Consider the following 20,939-nt stretch of genomic DNA (forward strand, 5'->3'; position numbering starts at 1 on the left):
GTCTGTCCGTCCGTCCGTCTGTCTGTCTGTTCATGTATTTTTGTGCGCAAAGTACAGGAAGCAGTTTGAGTCCCATCGTCCTCAAATTTGGCATAGGGCCGTTTCTTGGGACAGAGACAATCGCTATTGATTTTGGAAAAAATCGGCTCAGATTTAGATAAAGCTGTATCCCCGATCTGGTCATAATTGGCGTGTTTATCCACCGATGCTCTTCAAATTCCTTACATCCGAATATTTAATGAGTCTCGGAAAACTTGCAAAATATTAACCAAATCGATTCAGATTAAGATATAGCTCCCATATATATCATTCCTCCGATTTAGACTTATATGGGAATAGAGGCCAAAGTTTACTACCGATTTGCGTGAAATTTTGCACAGAGAGTAGAACTGACATTCTACCAATGCTTGCTAAATTTGATTGAAATCAATACAGATTTAGATATAGTTCACCTATATAGCATTCGTCCGATTTGGACTTATAGGGCCTCAAAAGCCAGAGTTTTGGCCTCAATTGCTTCCAATTTTGCACAAGGAGTACGTTTAATAATATCGGTAGATGTGCCAAATTTGGTTGAAATCGGTTCAGATTTAGATATAGCTCCCATATATATCTTTCGTCCGATTTGAACTTATATGACCACAAAAGTCTGAGTTTTGCCGTGATTTGCTTCAAATTTTGTACAAGGGGTACGTTTAATAGTATCGTTAAGTGTGTCACATTTTGTTAAAATCGGTTCAGATTTAGATATAGCTCACATATATATCTTACCCGATTTGGACTTATATGGTCTCAAAAGCCAGAGTTTTGCCCTGGCTTACTTCAAATTTTGCACAAGCGGTACTTTTAACGATACTATTGTATGTGCCAAATATGGGCAAAATCGATTCAGATTTAGATATAGCTCCCATACACGCAAAGAAAAAAAAACGTTTGGAAAACGTGTACCGAAAACGTTTTTCTTTTGTTAGAGTTTTTTGAATTGCTTCGAAAATTTTAAATTTTTGTCACCAAAAAAATTCGTTTTTTAGAAAATTTTTATTTTTTCAATAAAAAAAAGTTATTTTTGAAACAACAACAGAGTCCATTTCGTTTATATCAAACACTGTTCTTTTCTGACTTTTGGTCTTTAATAAAACACATTTTACAATTCAAAATTTAATATAGTACAATGTCATGTTGAACATTTTTTCGGAATCTTCCGAACATATGTAGAATGTATGTAAAAAAAAAACAAAAAAAAAAAACTTTGGTCGAAGCAGGGATCGAACCCACGACCCTTGGCATGAGAGTCGGACGTAGCAACCACTGCTACACGGTGCCAAACTAAATGTTTGTTTCTGTTAAATAAACTTTGTTTATTCGGTTCGTGGGCGCCGCAAGCTATGCTATATAAATATAACTTATATGGATAATTATCTATTGATGACCACAACAGGTACATAGCTCAGTGGTTAGTGTGTTGGCTTACAAAGTGCATGGTCCGCGGTTCGATTCTCTGTCCAGGCGAAAGGTAAAAAAATTTTCAAAATTTATAAATTCGTATAATTTCTTCTACATTGTTGGTATTACAGGAAAAGGTGTTAAGAACTAAAAAAAACTCGTGGATGTGAGAAAGATGTGAGGGAAAATGCAATTAGCAAAAAAATTTTTTTTTTAGTTAGTCTTATGAAATTGTTTTTACATCCTGGAAAAGAATAAATGTTTATCACAAAAAGTATATACTTTTCTTCCAAATACACTTCCTTACAGCGAAAAGCAAATAATAAACGAACTTTGTTTGTCTAAAATTTCGTTTAGGAGGGAAGAATTATTTTTTTGCGTGTATATATCTTCCAGGGGGGCCAAAGTTATATTCCCATTTACGTGAAATTTCGCATAGATAGCAGAATTATTATTCTAACTATACATGCCAAATTGAGTCAAAATCGGTTCAGATTATATATAGCTCCCATATATGGCCTCAAAATCCAGGGTTTTGCCGTGATTTGCTTCAAATTTCGCGCAAGGAATGCGTTTAGTAATATCGGTAAATGTGCTAAATTTGGTTGAAATCGGCTCAGATTTAGATATGACTCCCATATATATCTTCCGTCCTATTTGCACTCATATGACCAGGGGGGCCAAAGTTATACTCCCGTTTACGTGAAATTTCGCATATATAGCAGAATTATTATTCTAACTATACATGTCAAATTTAGTCAAAATCGGTTCAGATTATATATAGCTCCCATATATACGTACACCAGAGTTGGGGAAATATGATAGACTGTTACACATTTTAGACCCATTTTCAATGGAAGTTTCCTCCAATTAACTGGATAGCGTTAGCCGATTTAAATTTTAATTCTAGAGGTTTTGTAGAAGTAAAAAAATTGTTTCCTTTATATAGCTTCCAGCAAATGTGAAGTAGTTGAGATGGTAACACAAATTTTGGCCTACATTGGGGTGAATGTTATAATATAGTCGGCCCCGCCCGACTTTAGACTTTACTTACTTGTTTTTGCTGGGAAATTGTATGTCCCAAAATTTAGCTTGCATATTACCTCAATATTTTTTAAAGCAGTAATAATCTTCATATTCGAAGGTTTACTAGGCATTGCGAAGCTACTCTTGTATGTTCGAAGGCAACTTTAACATAGGCAATTTTATCTTTCTTTGAAGACCATAAATATTGGCATTTACTTTGTATTTTTTTTATAATTCTTGCGCTACAGGAGTCAATAACCTGGCGAACATCATAAGTATTTGCATTGCGTTGTTTTGTTTTGGCGTGAAAAACAATATCATTGTCGTCATTTGTTTATCAAGGTTTCTTATTCTTCTAATCTGTAGCGAGGCGTGCAATTCTATCACAAGCAATGACACATGTCCATGCCTCCATTGCAAATGCATTCACTCGTTAATAATTTGGCAAGAGGCATGTACATGTGTGTCTACTTGATTTATTTCAATATTTTTGAATTTGAATGAATATTGTTTTGAATTCGCTTTCATTTGATTTCTGCCGATATGAAGGGAACATGCCGTTGCTGTTGTCTTATTTTGCCCAGCAAAAAAAAAGTGGGCCATATCAGGCGAGAGTCAATCATGGCTTTTAAAAATACAATTTAAAATTTAATGGGTTTGTTGAATTAATGACAAATTTTTTGAAGGAAATGTTACAGACGTTGTACGCGACGACATACAGCATGAATCAAATGTCACTCACCTAAATAAAGGATATCAGTCAATACTTTGCCAAGACATTAATAGGTTTTTGGTTTAATTTTACTGTGATCTTAAATGTTTTCTATGAATCAGATAATGATGATAATCGTAGAAGCAAATTTCAGAGATGCAGCCACGCCCTATATTTTTTGAGGCGAAGTTTACAAGATAAATGTATGTAGAGGTTAAATTAAAACCGAAGGTTCAGGCCAGGCCAGGCCGAATCAGTTACCCACAATCGAATTACTTGGGTTGTGGTAAAAGCTGCCAATGGCAAAGTATTTTACAATTTCTAAACGTTGTCTTCTAAATTGTGTGTTAGCCCATACGAAGTCTATGTTACATACACTGAAAAAAATATTATCGTCATGCCATATTTCATGTACTTAAAATCTTTTGTTTTAGGTTCCAAATAGTTAATTCTAGTTTCATATATTTGTAATTTGTATTCGATTATTACAACACCCCCAAAAAATCGCTACTTTAACATATGTTCCAAACATATTTTGCAGGAAACACATATATTATTGGATACTGCCGAAACATTAATATGTTTGTTTTATGTGAACATATCATATGTTTGGAAACATTTTGAGCCCAAAAATATTATATGCTTGGAAGAATTTTTCCCAAAGACGATTGTGCTCATTGCCTAACATACTCGTAATTTTCACTTCCTCGAAATATTTTAGTTCTTGGCACCTTTTTCTGTAATACAAATAATGTTGAAGAAATTATTCACTTTTATAATTTTTTTAAATTTTACCTTTCGCCTGCACGGAGAAACGAACCGAGGACTATACAGCTTGTAAGCCAACAAACTACCCACTGGACTACGTAGCTGTTATAGTCACCAGTAGATAATTATCGTTATAAGTTACACTTATATAGCATAGTTTGCAGCGCCCACGAGCCCATGCAAACATAACATTATTTAACAGAAACATAAATTTGTTTGCCACGTGGACTCTCCCGTCAACTCTCCCGGTTTCCATCTCTATTTCTTTCTCTATACTCTCTCTGTCGCTTTGAATAAAATATCACAACATATGTATGTTTAGTCGAAATTTGTAAATTTATATATGTTTGCATTCACACATATGATTTTTATGAAACATTCATGCCCCAAACATAGTATATTCTAACATATTAACATAGATGTCCCAAACATTTAGTGTTAGTTTAGGAACATTCCTTGTTTGCACTTAAATATATTGTGTTTTAAAATTGTGCCCGAAACACATTTTTTTTGTATCGGAACATATGAAAAACATATTTTTCTAATAATATAATAATTCTAATATATATTTTTCTAATATAAAAAATATGTTAGTCGATAGGCCATCATGAACGTTTACTCAGCAACCTGCACTTTTATTTCTTGTAATTAAAGCTACAATTTTACATATATTTACATGTATTTCGTTCAGTTTTGTAAGTTGATTTGTAAACCTTACCACCAAAGTTTAAGAGTTAGAGTTTTTTCAAAACCCGAAAAAATTTTAAGATATGTAAATATGTAGATAAAAATACCTTCCCAAATTTTGTGAAAAAAAATCATGTAGTGATACACTTACACACAATATGTATAACAATTTATAATTTTTTTTTAAATTAAAATAATTAAAAATATATTGTGAAAATTCGGTTTATAATGTGGAAAAGTAAACAAAATAAAATTCAGTAAATATATGCATTAGTTGCCAAAAATAGTTCAAAATTACTAAATCTTCTGCATTGGAAGAGTCCAAAATTTTTAAAGTAAATAATTTAATCATTGCACTTGTAGGAGTAAAATTATGATAAGTGTGAATATGTAACTCTAAAAAGGCTTTCAGCTATTGAAGTTAGCATACGATTTCTTAATTTGTTTGTAACTATGTCGAACATTGAAAATGCTCAACAGAAGCAGTAATGGTAATGCATACTTACTTTTAGTTAGGAATTTGTTGTGACCTCCCGAGTCTTTTCTTCTTCAAATTCATGCCCGAATTGTTCCGAAGTTGTTTGAGTTTTGTTTTAATATAAAATCCCCCCAAACGTAGAAAACACCTAAATTTGTGGGGAGAACTCCCAACTTGGCAACACTGATTTCGTTATCTATATCCCTCGTCGTTATATGTTTGCTCTATTTTCTCTCGCTCTCTCTAACGGAGACACTATGAGACTCAAGAATTTAAATCTGGGGACCGGTTGGTATGGGAAGACATGAGATTTGCTCTTTCAGGAGGTTCCGGCAAAATGATATATATGTGCAAATTTATTAAGGCAAAGTCGACTATCAACAATTTTGTTTTTTGCGGGAAGTTAGAGTGTAATCCACATTGGGTTTAGCGAATTTATTCTTATAATTGGATGATAGTTTCTCTTTTTGTGATATATTGATAAAATTATAAAATAAACTGAAAAACAGTATGCCTGGTTCCAAACATTTTGTATTTACTCTAAGGATTTTTGGTATTGCTTCTGAGCCAAAAAGGAGAACATTTGAAGTAAGAATACTTTTAAACACACAATTCTCTTGTGTTTTGGGTACTTGATTCTAGGAAACAAATTTTAATTTATTGGTTTTTCACTTTTTTCTCCATTTTTAAGAAATTTTCAGAATTATTAAAGTACTGTAACGACGGGTTTTCCGTCCTTCGGCTGAGGTAAGCTCACGGGGCCAGGTGATGTCACAGAACGATTCGGTTTTGTGGACAATGAAGAGCGAGAAGGCAGATCTTATGATTTTGTAGAGGAAATAGCGTTTATTGGCTTATGAACATGTACAAGGGGTTAAAAAAAAAAAAAAACTAAAAGTATTTGATGTCAGCGGATTGGCGGGTTCGACCGTTTCCTTTCATGTACAGATACCCAGTATTGTTTCAAGTTTTGATATATGCTAGCCCCATATAAATGGATCGCCCGATTTTGGGTCTTGAGCATCTACACATCGCAAAAAAAGTAGAGGACCATTTTGTCCATAAATAGGTGTGCTGAGTATGGTGTGAATCGGTCCATGTTTTTTTATGGTTGCCACAGTTGGTAGAATTCTACCAAAACTAGTAGATTTTTATACCCTTCACCATAGGATATATAGTATATTAACTTTGTCATTCCGTTTGTAACACATCGAAATATTGCTCTAAGACCCCTAACACACAAAAAATTATCACCAACATTTTTTCAATTAAACACTTAACTGAATTTGGAAACGGATTCAATTAATATGTTAATAGATTCAATTAATTATTTAATCAAATCCCAATAAAAACCAATTAAAACAAGTATATACGGCCGTAAGTTCGGCCAGGCCGAAGCTTATGTACCCTCCATCATGGATTGCGTAGAAACTTCTTCTAAACACTGCCATCCACAATCGAATTACATAAATTGCGGTAACGCTTGCCGATGGCAAGGTATCTTAAAACCTTCTAACACCATCTTCTAAATTGTATGTAAGTCCATACGTGGTATATATTAAATCAAACAAGTATATACGGCCGTAAGTTCGGCCAGGCCGAAGCTTATGTACCCTCCATCATGGATTGCGTAGAATCTTCTTCTAAACACTGCCATCCACAATCGAATTACTTAAGTTGTGGTAACGCTTGCCGATGGCAAGGTATCTTAAAACCTCCTAACACCATCTTCTAAATTGTATGTAAGTCCATACGTGGTATATATTAAATCAAAAAAGATCGATCCAATACGTATATAATTCAGTTTGACAAAGTAGACATACAATTTTGACAAAATTTTCTACAGAAATAAAATTTTAACAAAATTTTCTATAGAAATAAAATTTTCACAAAATTTTCTATAGAAATAAAATTTTAAGAAAATTTTCTATAGAAATAAAATTTTCACAAAATTTTCTATAGAAATAAAAATTTTGACAAAATATTCTATAGAAAGAAAATTTTGACAAAAATTTCTACAGAAATAAAATTTTAACAAAATTTTCTATAGAAATAAAATCTTGGTAGATTATTTGTGGCTCGAGTGGCAACCATGATTATGAACCGAATAAAACTTGAACAAAATTTTCTATAGAAATAAAATTTTGACAAAATTTTCTATAGAAATAAAATTTTGAAAATGATGAAAATTTTGTTATGAACCGAATAAAATTTTAACAAAATTTTCTCTAGAAATAAAATTTTTACAGAATTTTCTATAGAAATAAAATTTTGACAAAATTTTCTATAGAAATAAAATTTTGGTAGATTATTTTTGGCTCTAGTGGCAACCATGATTATGAACCGATATGGACCAATTTTTATGTGATTGGACCAATTTTGGTATGGTTGTTAGCGACCATATACTAACACCATGTTCCTAATTTGAACCGGATTGGATGAATTTTGCTCCTCCAAGAGGCTCCGGAGGTCAAATCTGGAGAACGTTTTATATGGGGGCTATATATAATTATGGACCGATATGGACCAATGCTGGCACGGTTGTTAAAGATCATATACTAACACCATGTTCCAAATTACAACCTGCTTGGATGAAATTTGCTTCTCTTGGAGACTTCGCAAGCCAAATCTGGGGATCGGTTTATATGGGGGCTATATATAATTATGAACCGACGTAGACCAATTTTTGCATGGTTGTTAGAGACCATATACCAACACCATGTACCAAATTTCAGCCGGATCGGATGAAATATGCTTCTGTTAGAGGCTCCACAAGCCAAATCTGGGGATCGGTTTATATGGGGGTTATATATAATTATGGACCGCTGTGGACCAATTTTTGCATGATTGTTAGAGACCATATACCAACACCATGTACCAAATTTCAGCCGGATCGGATGAAATATGCTTCTCTTAGAGGCTCCACAAGCCAAATCTGGGGATCGGTTTATATGGGGGCTATATATAATTAAGGACCGATATGGACCAATTTTTGCATGGTTGTTAGAGACCATATACCAACACCATGTACCAAATTTCAGCAGGATCGGATGTAATTTGCTTCTCTTTTAGGCTCCGCAAGCCAAATCTGGGGATCGGTTTATATGGGGGCTATATATAATTATGGACCGATGTGAACCAATTTTTGCATGGTTGTTAGAGACCATATACCAACACCATGTACCAAATTTCAGCAGGATCGGATGAAATTTGCTTCTCTTTTAGGCTCCGCCAGCCAAATCTGGGGATCGGTTTATATGGGGGCTATATATAATTATAGACCGATGTGGACCAATTTTTGCATGGTTGTTAGAGACCATATACCAACACCATGAACCAAATTTCAGCCAGATCGGATGAAATATGCTTCTGTTAGAGGCTCCACAAGCCAAATCTGAGGGTCCCTTTATATGGGGGCTATACGTAAAAGTGGACCGATATGGCCCATTTTCAATACCATCCGACCAACATCGATAACAACTACTTGTGCCAAGTTTCAAGTCGATAGCTTGTTTTGTTCGGAAGTTAGCGTGATTTCAACAGACGGACGGACGGACGGACATGCTTAGATCGACTCAGAATTTCACCACGACCCAGAATATATATACTTTATGGGGTCTTAGAGCAATATTTCGATGTGTTACAAACGGAATGACAAAGTTAATATACCCCCATCCTATGATGGAGGGTATAAAAAATTCGATCCAATACGTATATAATTCAGTTTGACAAAGTAGACATACAATTTTGACAAAATTTTCTACAGAAATAAAATTTTAACAAAATTTTCTATAGAAATAAAATTTTCACAAAATTTTCTATAGAAATAAAATTTTAACAAAATTTTCTATAGAAATAAAATTTTCACAAAATTTTCTATAGAAATAAAAATTTTGACAAAATATTCTATAGAAAGAAAATTTTGACAAAAATTTCTACAGAAATAAAATTTTAACAAAATTTTCTATAGAAATAAAATCTTGGTAGATTGTTTGTGGCTCGAGTGGCAACCATGATTATGAACCGAATAAAACTTGAACAAAATTTTCTATAAAAATAAAATTTTGACAAAATTTTCTATACAAATAAAATTTTGAAAATGATGAAAATTTTATTATGAACCGAATAAAATTTTAACAAAATTTTCTCTAGAAATAAAATTTTTACAGAATTTTCTATAGAAATAAAATTTTGACAAAATTTTCTATAGAAATAAAATTTTGGTAGATTATTTTTGGCTCTAGTGGCAACCATGATTATGAACCGATATGGACCAATTTTTATGTGATTGGACCAATTTTGGTATGGTTGTTAGCGACCATATACTAACACCATGTTCCTAATTCGAACCGGATTGGATGAATTTTGCTCCTCCAAGAGGCTCCGGAGGTCAAATCTGGAGAACGTTTTATATGGGGGCTATATATAATTATGGACCGATATGGACCAATGCTGGCACGGTTGTTAAAGATCATATACTAACACCATGTTCCAAATTACAACCTGCTTGGATGAAATTTGCTTCTCTTGGAGACTTCGCAAGCCAAATCTGGGGATCGGTTTATATGGGGGCTATATATAATTATGAACCGACGTAGACCAATTTTTGCATGGTTGTTAGAAACCATATACCAACACCATGTACCAAATTTCAGCCGGATCGGATGAAATATGCTTCTGTTAGAGGCTCCACAAGCCAAATCTGGGGATCGGTTTATATGGGGGTTATATATAATTATGGACCGATGTGGACCAATTTTTGCATGATTGTTAGAGACCATATACCAACACCATGTACCAAATTTCAGCCGGATCGGATGAAACATGCTTCTCTTAGAGGCTCCACAAGCCAAATCTGGGGATCGGTTTATATGGGGTCTATATATAATTAAGGACCGATATGGACCAATTTTTGCATGGTTGTTAGAGACCATATACCAACACCATGTACCAAATTTCAGCAGGATCGGATGAAATTTGCTTCTCTTTTAGGCTCCGCAAGCCAAATCTGGGGATCGGTTTATATGGGGGCTATATAAAGGGTGATTCTTTTGAGGTTAGGATTTTCATGCATTAGTATTTGACAGATCACGTGGGATTTCAGACATGGTGTCAAAGAGAAAGATGCTCAGTATGCTTTGACATTTCATCATGAATAGACTTACTAACGAGCAACGCTTGCAAATCATTGAATTTTATTACCAAAATCAGTGGTCGGTTCGAAATGTGTTTATCGACAAATTTTGTTCAGCGATGAGGCTCATTTCTGGTTGAATGGCTACGTAAATAAGCAAAATTGCCGCATTTGGAGTGAAGAGCAACCAGAAGCCGTTCAAGAACTGCCCATGCATCCCGAAAAATGCACTGTTTGGTGTGGTTTGTACGCTGGTGGAATCATTGGACCGTATTTTTTCAAAGATGCTGTTGGACGCAACGTTACGGTGAATGGCGATCGCTATCGTTCGATGCTAACAAACTTTTTGTTGCCAAAAATGGAAGAACTGAATTTGGTTGACATGTGGTTTCAACAAGATGGCGCTACATGCCACACAGCTCGCGATTCTATGGCCATTTTGAGGGAAAACTTCGGAGAACAATTCATCTCAAGAAATGGACCGGTAAGTTGGCCACCAAGATCATGCGATTTGACGCCTTTAGACTATTTTTTGTGGGGCTACGTCAAGTCTAAAGTCTACAGAAATAAGCCAGGACCGATGTGAACCAATTTTTGCATGGTTGTTAGAGACCATATACCAACACCATGTACCAAATTTCAGCAGGATCGGATGAAATTTGCTTCTCTTTTAGGCTCCGCAAGCCAAATCTGGGGATCGGTTTATATGGGGGCTATATATAATTATGGACCGATGTGGACCAATTTTTGCATGGTTGTTAGAGACCATATATCAACACCATGTACCAAATTTCAGCCGGATCGGATGAAATATGCTTCTGTTAGAGGCTCCACAAGCCAAATCTGAGGGTCCCTTTATATGGGGGCTATACGTAAAAGTGGACCGATATGGCCCATTTTCAATACCATCAGACCTACATCGATAACAACTACTTGTGCCAAGTTTCAAGTCGATAGCTTGTTTCGTTCGGAAGTTAGCGTGATTTCAACAGACGGACGGACGGACGGACATGCTTAGATCGACTCAGAATTTCACCACGACCCAGAATATATATACTTTATGGGGTCTTAGAGCAATATTTCGATGTGTTACAAACGGAATGACAAAGTTAATATACCCCCATCCTATGATGGAGGGTATAAAAATGATTGATATTTGTTACGTTTCCAATTAAAATATTAATTGATTCAATCAATTTGTTAATCAATTCGGAAATAATTTTGAATTACAAACGTGATTGAAAATTTTCCCGTTTCCAATTACACATGTGATTGATCCAATCACCTTTGTGATTGAAATTGAATAATTTTGAGCAATGGAAAGAGCGAAAAGAGAACAAGAGAATGGGTATTTATTCAACAAAGCATGATGGAGAGATCAGTCTGTGTAACTCGGCATTAAATTGCATTTTTGTTTTACCTGCCTTTTTCAGTTTGAACCCAAATAGAGAGCAGTATATCTGATATGTAAACTAATGAGCTGAATTATGTAATGGTAAAAAAGTTATTTCTTTTGGATTTAAAAAAATGATAAATATCCGAAAATAATAAAAATATGTATGTTACCGCCAAATCTCAATCACAACTATAAAACATCGCTAGTGGTAACACACCCTAAAACTATTGAATTTTTATCAAATAATTATCGAATATATTATCGATTTTATTTATCGATTCTCTTTTGTACATCATTCTTATGTTACAGAAAATTATTCTTTTTCTCTAAAAAGTTGGTTGCGCGTAGAATACGCTAAGTATTAATATATAAAATTTTAATTTGTCTATGGTTTTGATACCAAATAAGTAAGTTTATTAAAATTCGTGAACCATTACAAAATATAAATTAATGAATTTAATTTGTTATTAAAGGAATTTAAACATTTGGTTGTGTCAATAAAGATAGTCACGAAATAAATATTTCACTGAATTGAACCAATGTTTTTAAATCTAATCAGGCCATAGCGAACCTACTTTTTTTGGGAACAATTTTAAATTCTTATTTGCTGAAAGTGAAGGATTAAAGAGCAAACTGTTGCAGCTGGAAACCAAATCTGTAATTAATCCTCTCCATATATATCCCGAGCAACTGACCATCAACGTGGATTACATAACCTCTACAGCATCGACCCCACATCAACTTTGATCGCAGTCTCTGCCACACGTAAGTACGCCTTAACCATGTCTCCTACGATAAACCAAAATCTGCCACAAGACCAAGTCGACTCGCCACCTCCTGTTTGCCAATTTTGCCACGAACATATTAACGAAAAAACCATATTCTGCGGCAAATGTCGCCAACCATACCATGAGCATTGCGCTAATTCAATAACCCCTCAAGAAAGTCCTTGGGTATGTCCTCTGTGTTCCAGTAAGAAACAACGTTCTCGAAATTCAAGCATCTCATCCATTTCTTCTTCCACGTCACTTACATCTAAACAGAAGCTTGAGCTAAAAAAGCTAGAAGAAGAAAGACAACTGAAAGAGAAGCGTGACAGAGAATACTTGGAAAGGAAATATAGCATTCTCCAACAAATAGACGAAGAAACCACAAACAATTTCCAAGAAATTTTGCAAGAAAATATCCCAGACCAAAATAACACCCCCATAGCCGAAAATACAACAATGCAAGAACCAATTAACGATCTTCCGAACATAATCTCAAACACTTCTATCATTCCTCACACTTCAAATTTTAACCCAGTAACTTCAGCTGCCGTTCACCAATCTCTACTAAACCAAGATAATACACATAATAGCTCTCATCCGTTTCAATTTATACCAAATACAACATCAATGCAATCTACAGCGAACATAAATTTAAACACCAACCCACAGCCCCTCGATGGCACCAATAATCAGTCATTCATAAATCCCGAACAGGCCCGTGGTTTCCAAGAATATATTCAACAACAACAGCCTCGACGACGGAATTTAACGCAAGAGCAACTTTATGCACGCCAAACTGTTCCAAAAGAACTACCGATATTTTCAGGAAACCCGGAGGAATGGCCTCTATTCAGCTCTACATTCGATTGGTCAACAGCTGTGTGTGGCCTCACCGATGCAGAAAATTTAATCAGACTACAGCGTTCATTACGTGGCAGTGCTCTGGAGTCTGTGGAAAAAATTCTAATTCACCCAACATGTGTACCGCACGCCATATCTACTCTAAAAGTATTGTTCGGGCAACCAGAGAAAATTGTATTCTCTCTTAAAAATAAAATTAAATCGTTGCCACAAGTTAATCCCAATAAAATGGAAACCATCACCAATTTCGCCGTGCATGTAAAAGGTTTACTATCTACCATCGAAGCCTGCGGGCTTACGGATGAAATAAATAACACCACTCTAATGCACGAACTTGTGTCAAAGCTACCACCTTATTACCAACTACATTGGGGAACTCAGAAATTATATCTCCAACAAAACAATGTAAAAGCAAATTTGGTCGAGTTCTCAAATTGGATTTTTGATCTTGGTTTGTCGGCCAGTACAGTAAATAATGAAAGCAATGTAAGTTCTGACATTTCTTCTAATCGAAAACAACGGAATGTGCATATTCACTCCCACACCAAAACAAACAAAAAGAAATGCATAATTTGCAGCGAAGAATGTCAGAATGTTCCAAACTGTAAAAAGTTTTTGTCAGCTGATCGCAAAGAGCGATGGAATATGGTGAATGTTTTTGCACTATGTAGGCATTGTTTACGAAAACACTCTGGTAGTTGTTATAACAAAGAAAAGGTATGCAATGTAGACAGTTGTCAATTCAAACATCATTATTTGCTACATGGATCCAAAACAAATACAGGTAACACCGTTCAATTGGCTCAGAATAGAGAGAATAAAAACAATAGCAGTGAAAGAGAGCAAGAGAACGCAATCGAAGAGAATTTGCAAACACACAACAACCACCGACAAAATATTCTCTTCAAAGTTGTACCCATAACTATCTATGGAGACAACAACAACAATATTTCAACGTTTGCATTCTTGGATGATGGCTCGTCCATTTCACTCATCGACGAGGGGATTTTGAATCAACTGGGTTTGAAGGGGGAACCAGAGCAGTTATGTTTGAAATGGACATCAAATGTAAAACGAATGGAGAACAATTCCCAACGTTTAAATATACGTGTGAGAGGTGGGAACTCCAAAGAGTTTGTGTTAGAAGTTCGTTCTGTAGAAGAATTATTACTGCCGAAACAATCTCTTGATTATAAGACAATCTCTAGCAGATTTTCTCATCTTAAAGGGATCCCAGTTGAAAGTTATAACAATGCAGTTCCAAAGGTTTTAATTGGGCTGGACAATATAAATGTTTTGACGTCAAGCAAATCAAAAGGAGGGAAAAGCAATGAACCCATTGGTATAAAGACAAAGTTGGGATGGACTATTTATGGGCCTTGTGAAAATGTAAGAGCGCAGCACTACAACTTTCACATGTGTGACTGTAGCGAGAGAGATAATAAATTACACGAAATGGTTAAAGATTTTTATAGGATCGAAAATATTGGTGTATCTTGCTCAAAGATCCCATCGAACAAAAACGATGAGCGAGCTCTGCAGCTTTTAGAAAAATACACGACACAAAGAGAAGACGGCCATTATGAAACATGTCTGTTATGGCAATATGACAATATAAAATTGCCTAGCAATTACGATATGGCCTTGAAACGTCTAGTTTGCCTTGAGAGGAAGCTTTTGGCTGATAAAGTTCTTCATTCTACTTTTCAAGATATTATTTCTGACTACATAAACAAAGGATTTATTAGCAAAATTGAAAATTCAGAATCTTGTGGAAACGTATGGTATCTTCCGATTTTCCCAGTGTTTAACAAAAACAAACCTGGGAAATGTAGAATCGTTTGGGATGCGGCTGCAAAATATAATGGAATTTCTTTAAATACAATGCTGTACAAAGGACCAGATTTTTTATCATCTTTACCAGCCATCTTATTTAAATTTCGTGAAAAATCTGTTGCATTATGTGGCGATGTAGAGCAGATGTTTCACCAAGTTTATATTAGGAATGAAGATAGACAGGTCCAACGTTTTTTGTGGCGAAATTGTAACGTAGAAAAGGAACCTGATATTTATGTAATGAACGTAATGATATTCGGTGCGTCATGTGCACCCTGCATATCACAGTACGTGAAAAATAAAAACGCTTCCAAATTTATTAACAAGCTTCCTGAGGCCTCCTCTGCCGTAATAGAAAATCATTATGTGGACGATTTCCTTTATTCTACTGATACCGTCGATCAAGCCGTTCAGATCGCAAAGCAGGTACAATATATTCAAAGACAAGCAGGCTTCAATCTTCGAAACTGGACTTCAAACAAATCAGATGTAATTTCATGCCTAGGAAATTCTTCAGAAAGTGACAAACCACTAGACATAGGTCCAGATGAACAAACAGAGAAAGTCTTAGGAATATTTTGGAATCCAAAGAATGACTTTTTCATATTTAAGATATCACCTCACATACGAAATAACGAAGTCATCCAGGGGAATAAACCGGCCACAAAACGTCAAATTTTAAAAATTCTAATGACGATTTTTGACCCTCTAGGCCTTATAGGAAATTTCCTTATGTACTTAAAAATATTACTCCAAGAGATTTGGAGAAGCGGTGTGAGTTGGGATGAACCCATAAAAGATGACCAATTGGTAAAATGGAGAAAATGGCTCCAATATCTTCCAGACTTAGAAACCATTAAAATTCCAAGATGTTACCTAAAATCACTTGGTAACTATAATAACACTAACCTGCAACTTCATACATTCGTCGACGCGAGTGAGAATGGATACGCAGCAGTTGCCTATTTGCGCATTGAGTTCAATAACCAAATAATTTGCTCCATAGTGGGTTCGAAAACCCGAGTAGCTCCTTTGCGAATGAACTCAATACCACGACTCGAGTTAATGGCGGCACTAATAGGTTGCAGATTAGCAAAATTTGTTATTGAAAATCACTCAATTCCAATAATGAAAAAATATTTTTGGTCGGACTCAAAGACGGTTATCAGCTGGTTAAACTACAATAACAAAAAGTACCACCAATTTGTAGCTTTACGTGTAGGTGAAATACTTGAATCATCTGATCTACATGAATGGTTTTGGATTCCGGGTAAACTCAATGTAGCGGATGAAGCCACTAAATGGGCCAAACGACCTGACCTTACTGAGCAAAGTCGTTGGTTTAATGGACCACCATTTTTATTAAAATCTGAATGTGAATGGCCAAAGAGCGAATTTATTCCAGAACCTACGGCTATGGAAACGAATCAAGTTGTTCTCAAACATGAAGAAAATACATCATTTATCGATATAAAACGCTTCTCAAAGTGGACCAGAGCTGTAAGGTGCGTAGCCTACGTCATAAGATTTATACTCATTCTTAAAACAAAGAGAAAAGATTATGGTGAATTCACATCTGCTGAATTGGAACGAGCTGAAATGGTTTTATATCGTCAAGCACAAAATGAATTTTACTCTGAGGAAATATATGCTTTAAAGTCCAACATGACATTGCCAAAATCAAGCCCTCTTTATAAAGCAACACCAAAACTCGAGGATAACATACTTAGAGTGGACGGACGAATAGAAAATGCACTCGTGTCGGCAAATACAAAAAATCCAATTATATTGCCCAAAAATAGCTATGTCACTTATTTACTTATTCTCCACTACCACAGTAAATATCACCATGGCAACAATGAAACCGTTGTCAATGAAATCAGACAGCAGTGGTATATTCCGAAATTAAGAACTGTGGTGAAAAAATTATCGAAACTATGCCAACACTGCAAAATTAAAACAACAAAACCATCGTATCCACAAATGGCTAAGCTCCCAACAGCACGACTAGCTTCTTTCTCTCGCCCATTCACATACACCGGAGTAGATTACTTCGGCCCCTTAATGATATCCGTTGGTCGGCATCAAGAGAAACGCTACGGAGCTCTCTTCACGTGCTTAACTCTTAGAGCTGTCCATATCGAAGTAGTAAATACACTTAATACGTCTTCGTGTCTGCTAGCCATTCGGAATTTTATATGCAGACGTGGTACACCTAAGGAGTTCTACAGCGACAATGGTACGAATTTCGTGAGTGCAGAGAAAGAGCTTCGAGAGGCAATAAAAGAGGTGAATAAAGACGAGCTTGTACGTAATTTCACCACCTCCGTAACCAAGTGGAATTTCATCCCCCCTTCATCACCACATATGGGTGGCGCATGGGAGAGAATGGTGAGATCGGTAAAGAACATTTTGTACAAGATTGCCCCTACAAAAACACCATCAGAAGAAACACTACGAGGAATGTTAGCAGAGGTAGAGAATATTGTAAATTCCCGTCCCCTCACATACGTTCCTCTAGACACAGAAAATGAAGAAGCTCTTACACCAAACCACTTGTTGCTTGGCTCGTCGAATGGGATGAAACCTTTAGCTATGTACGATGATAGTGGTCATACATTAAAACAGAATTGGTTGATGTCACAACAGTTTGCCGATAATTTCTGGAGAAAATGGGTAAAGGAGTATTTACCAAATTTAACACGACGATCGAAGTGGCACGAAAAGGCTAAACCTATAGAAGTCGGCGACTTGGTCGTTGTAGTCGATCCATCTAATCCACGAAACGTGTGGCCGAGGGGCAAGGTAATTGAGACTATGCTAGCGAAGGATGGTCAAGTGCGTAAAGCAAAAGTTTTAACATCTGGTGGACTATTAGTTCGACCTGCAGTGAAGTTGGCGATTTTAGATGTGGCTCACAATTAGGAGTATGAATGCGAAAACTTCTTTTCATACTGCGCGGGGGTGTTACCGCCAAATCTCAATCACAACTATAAAACATCGCTAGTGGTAACACACCCTAAAACTATTGAATTTTTATCAAATAATTATCGAATATATTATCGATTTTATTTATCGATTCTCTTTTGTACATCATTCTTATGTTACAGAAAATTATTCTTTTTCTCTAAAAAGTTGGTTGCGCGTAGAATACGCTAAGTATTAATATATAAAATTTTAATTTGTCTATGGTTTTGATACCAAATAAGTAAGTTTATTAAAATTCGTGAACCATTACAAAATATAAATTAATGAATTTAATTTGTTATTAAAGGAATTTAAACATTTGGTTGTGTCAATAAAGATAGTCACGAAATAAATATTTCACTGAATTGAACCAATGTTTTTAAATCTAATCAGGCCATAGCGAACCTACTTTTTTTGGGAACAATGTATTTTCCATATATATTTTTCCTATTTCCAGAATTTGCAAAGTATCATCAATATAATACCAAATATTACATTGCTTTCCCATTATTTTTGTCTTTGAGTGGTTCAAATTTTAATAGACGATTTCAATGTGTGGAAATTTTGGAAAGGAATTGTTACTAAAATTAAATTACCGAGCTCCTTAATACACCTTTTTATGCTAAAAGACTACCACTGCAAAAGAAGATTATAAATCTGCAACCTGGAACTAAGAATTGAACTTGATATTCTATGCAGGTTATGTTTAACAAAATTAACTTTTAATTGAACAAAATTAAATTCGAATTATTTTGTTTACTTTCAGAAAAACTAAGGCTGCTGATTTATTGGAAATCTAGGCGCATCTACATATTAGAAGGAATATGCTAACATGGTTATTATTATAAGGAAGATAGTGATTTATATAATTTATTTTTTCACCCTATAGTTGTTATTGATAGTAATTGTATTTGTAAGTTATGTTAGAACAAAACACAAATGACAAGAACCAAATTTATTTGTCTATTGCATAATTCAAAAAATAATAAAATATTAAATATGTTTTATGAGAAACACACATTTTCTTTTATTTCAAATAAAACTAAATACGATTTTGGGGTCGCAATATATAAATTTGTTGATCGAAATTTATAGCCAATTTCAATTAATTATTTAATTGAATGAATCAAATAGTTGATTGATTTTTGTCGCGAAATTAATTAAAATTTTAATTGATTCAATTAAAACTGTGATTGAATTTTCTGTTAAAAATCAATCACGTTTTTAATTGATTCAATCACACAATTAATTGATTCCGTGACAAAAGTCAATTAAATTTTTAATTAAAAATAGTGTTGGTTTTCAATCAAAATGGGTGATTGATACTATCATTTTCGTGATTGAAGACATTTCAATTAAAAAAATGATTGAATCCGCGATTTTCGTGATTGAAATCAAAAAATTTTTTTTTTGTGTGTAGAGTATGTATATTCTGGGTCGTGGTGAAATTCTGAGTCCGTCCGTCGGTCTGTTGAAATCACGCTAACTTCCAAACGAAACAAGCTATCAACTTGAAACTTCAAAATGAGCCATATCCGACCACTTTTACGTATAGCCCCCATATAAACTGATCCCTAGATTTGGCTTGCGGACATATCGCCCCAAATGATTTTTGGGCGTTATGACCTCCATTGGGGCGGTCACATCGCCCAATTTTAGTTTGGGCTTTATGTCCTCCCTCATCGCGGTCATATGTCCCAAAAATAGGCGGTCACAACGCCCAATATTTGATGGGGAAAATGAATGTCGGAATACAAATCCAAAACTGCCCTAAATGAAGTAGTTTTGATCCCCTATTTTGGTTAACTAAATACGTACGGTATTTAATTCAAAATGCCGTAACTGGAAAGACAGTGCAGATCTCTTGGTCTATAAAAAAATGCTAAGACAATTAAAGAGAAAATGGTGCCAAACGCTCCACAAAACCCCAAATCGGAACTCAGCAAAAAAATTTTCTTTTTGGTGCAAAATTGACGCAGAAGCGATGAATTTAACATGGGCTTGTCATAGGACGGAAGTCCTCTGAATTTCCATCACTTCTTTAGGTGTGATTCGAATTCAATGTTTTGGATGTAAATTAAAAAATTCTGTTATATTTTGTCAAATAAATATTTTTTATAATTTTTAATAGATTCTAACCCTTGTCGGAAACGTTTGACCTCAAACATTTTCAAAAATTCACAGTTTTCTCAGATTGCATTTAACATTTTTTTCGACAAAATTTAAATGATTTGCATCATTTTATGAATTCTTACTCTGTTTTTAACCTATTTGAAGCAAAAAAAGTTAAAATTACCCATTAAAAGTATGAAAAAACCATGTTATAAAAAATTGAATTAAAAGAACTTCCTTGGTAGTTAAAATAAAGAACATCATTGGGAGTGCATCTTCTGGAAGTGCTTTTAAAGTTGTGCATTTCGTGCGCGCGAATCCTTTTTTAAATTCATCGCATTCAGTTCGTCCTCAAATCGTATCAATTCTCATTTTATTGTCTTGTTCTAAACATTAAAATTGGAAAGAGATAAGATGATCGACGTGCCGCTGAAGGGCGCGCGCGCGAATCCTTGTTTAAATTCATCACATTCAGTTCATCCTCACATTCTTGCAACTTTCGTTTTATTAAAGGATGATACGGTCAAAATTTGGTCAATATAAACTTGACGTATTTCTTTCAATTTTGCATTTAAAAAACCTGAACACCCCTCATTTTCAAAGTATGTGTGTGTAGAATGTTGCTCCTATTTTGATTTTGGAATTCACTCTTCAGTTGTCAAAATGCCGTCCAAGCAAGAAGAGCAGCGTATCAAAATTTTGCTCGCGCATCGCGAAAATCCGAGCTACTCGCACGCAAAGCTGCCAAA

At 34.9% G+C, this 20,939-nt stretch overlaps 1 protein-coding gene across 1 annotated transcript in view; it reads left to right on the forward strand.

The window, feature by feature from the left end:
- LOC142235399 (uncharacterized) overlaps positions 1-18,036 on the forward strand; it is a 30,069-nt gene extending 12,033 nt beyond the window's left edge. Inside the window, exons 2-3 of the mRNA XM_075306653.1 lie at positions 12,332-16,192; positions 16,322-18,036. Of these exons, the coding sequence (XP_075162768.1) occupies positions 12,332-16,192; positions 16,322-18,036 (5,576 nt within the window). The remainder of the gene's footprint in view (positions 1-12,331; positions 16,193-16,321) is intronic.
- Positions 18,037-20,939: the final 2,903 nt, after the last annotated feature.

The sequence above is a fragment of the Haematobia irritans genome, chromosome 4 (genome assembly GCF_050003625.1).
Source record: "Haematobia irritans isolate KBUSLIRL chromosome 4, ASM5000362v1, whole genome shotgun sequence".
NCBI lineage: Eukaryota > Metazoa > Arthropoda > Insecta > Diptera > Muscidae > Haematobia > Haematobia irritans.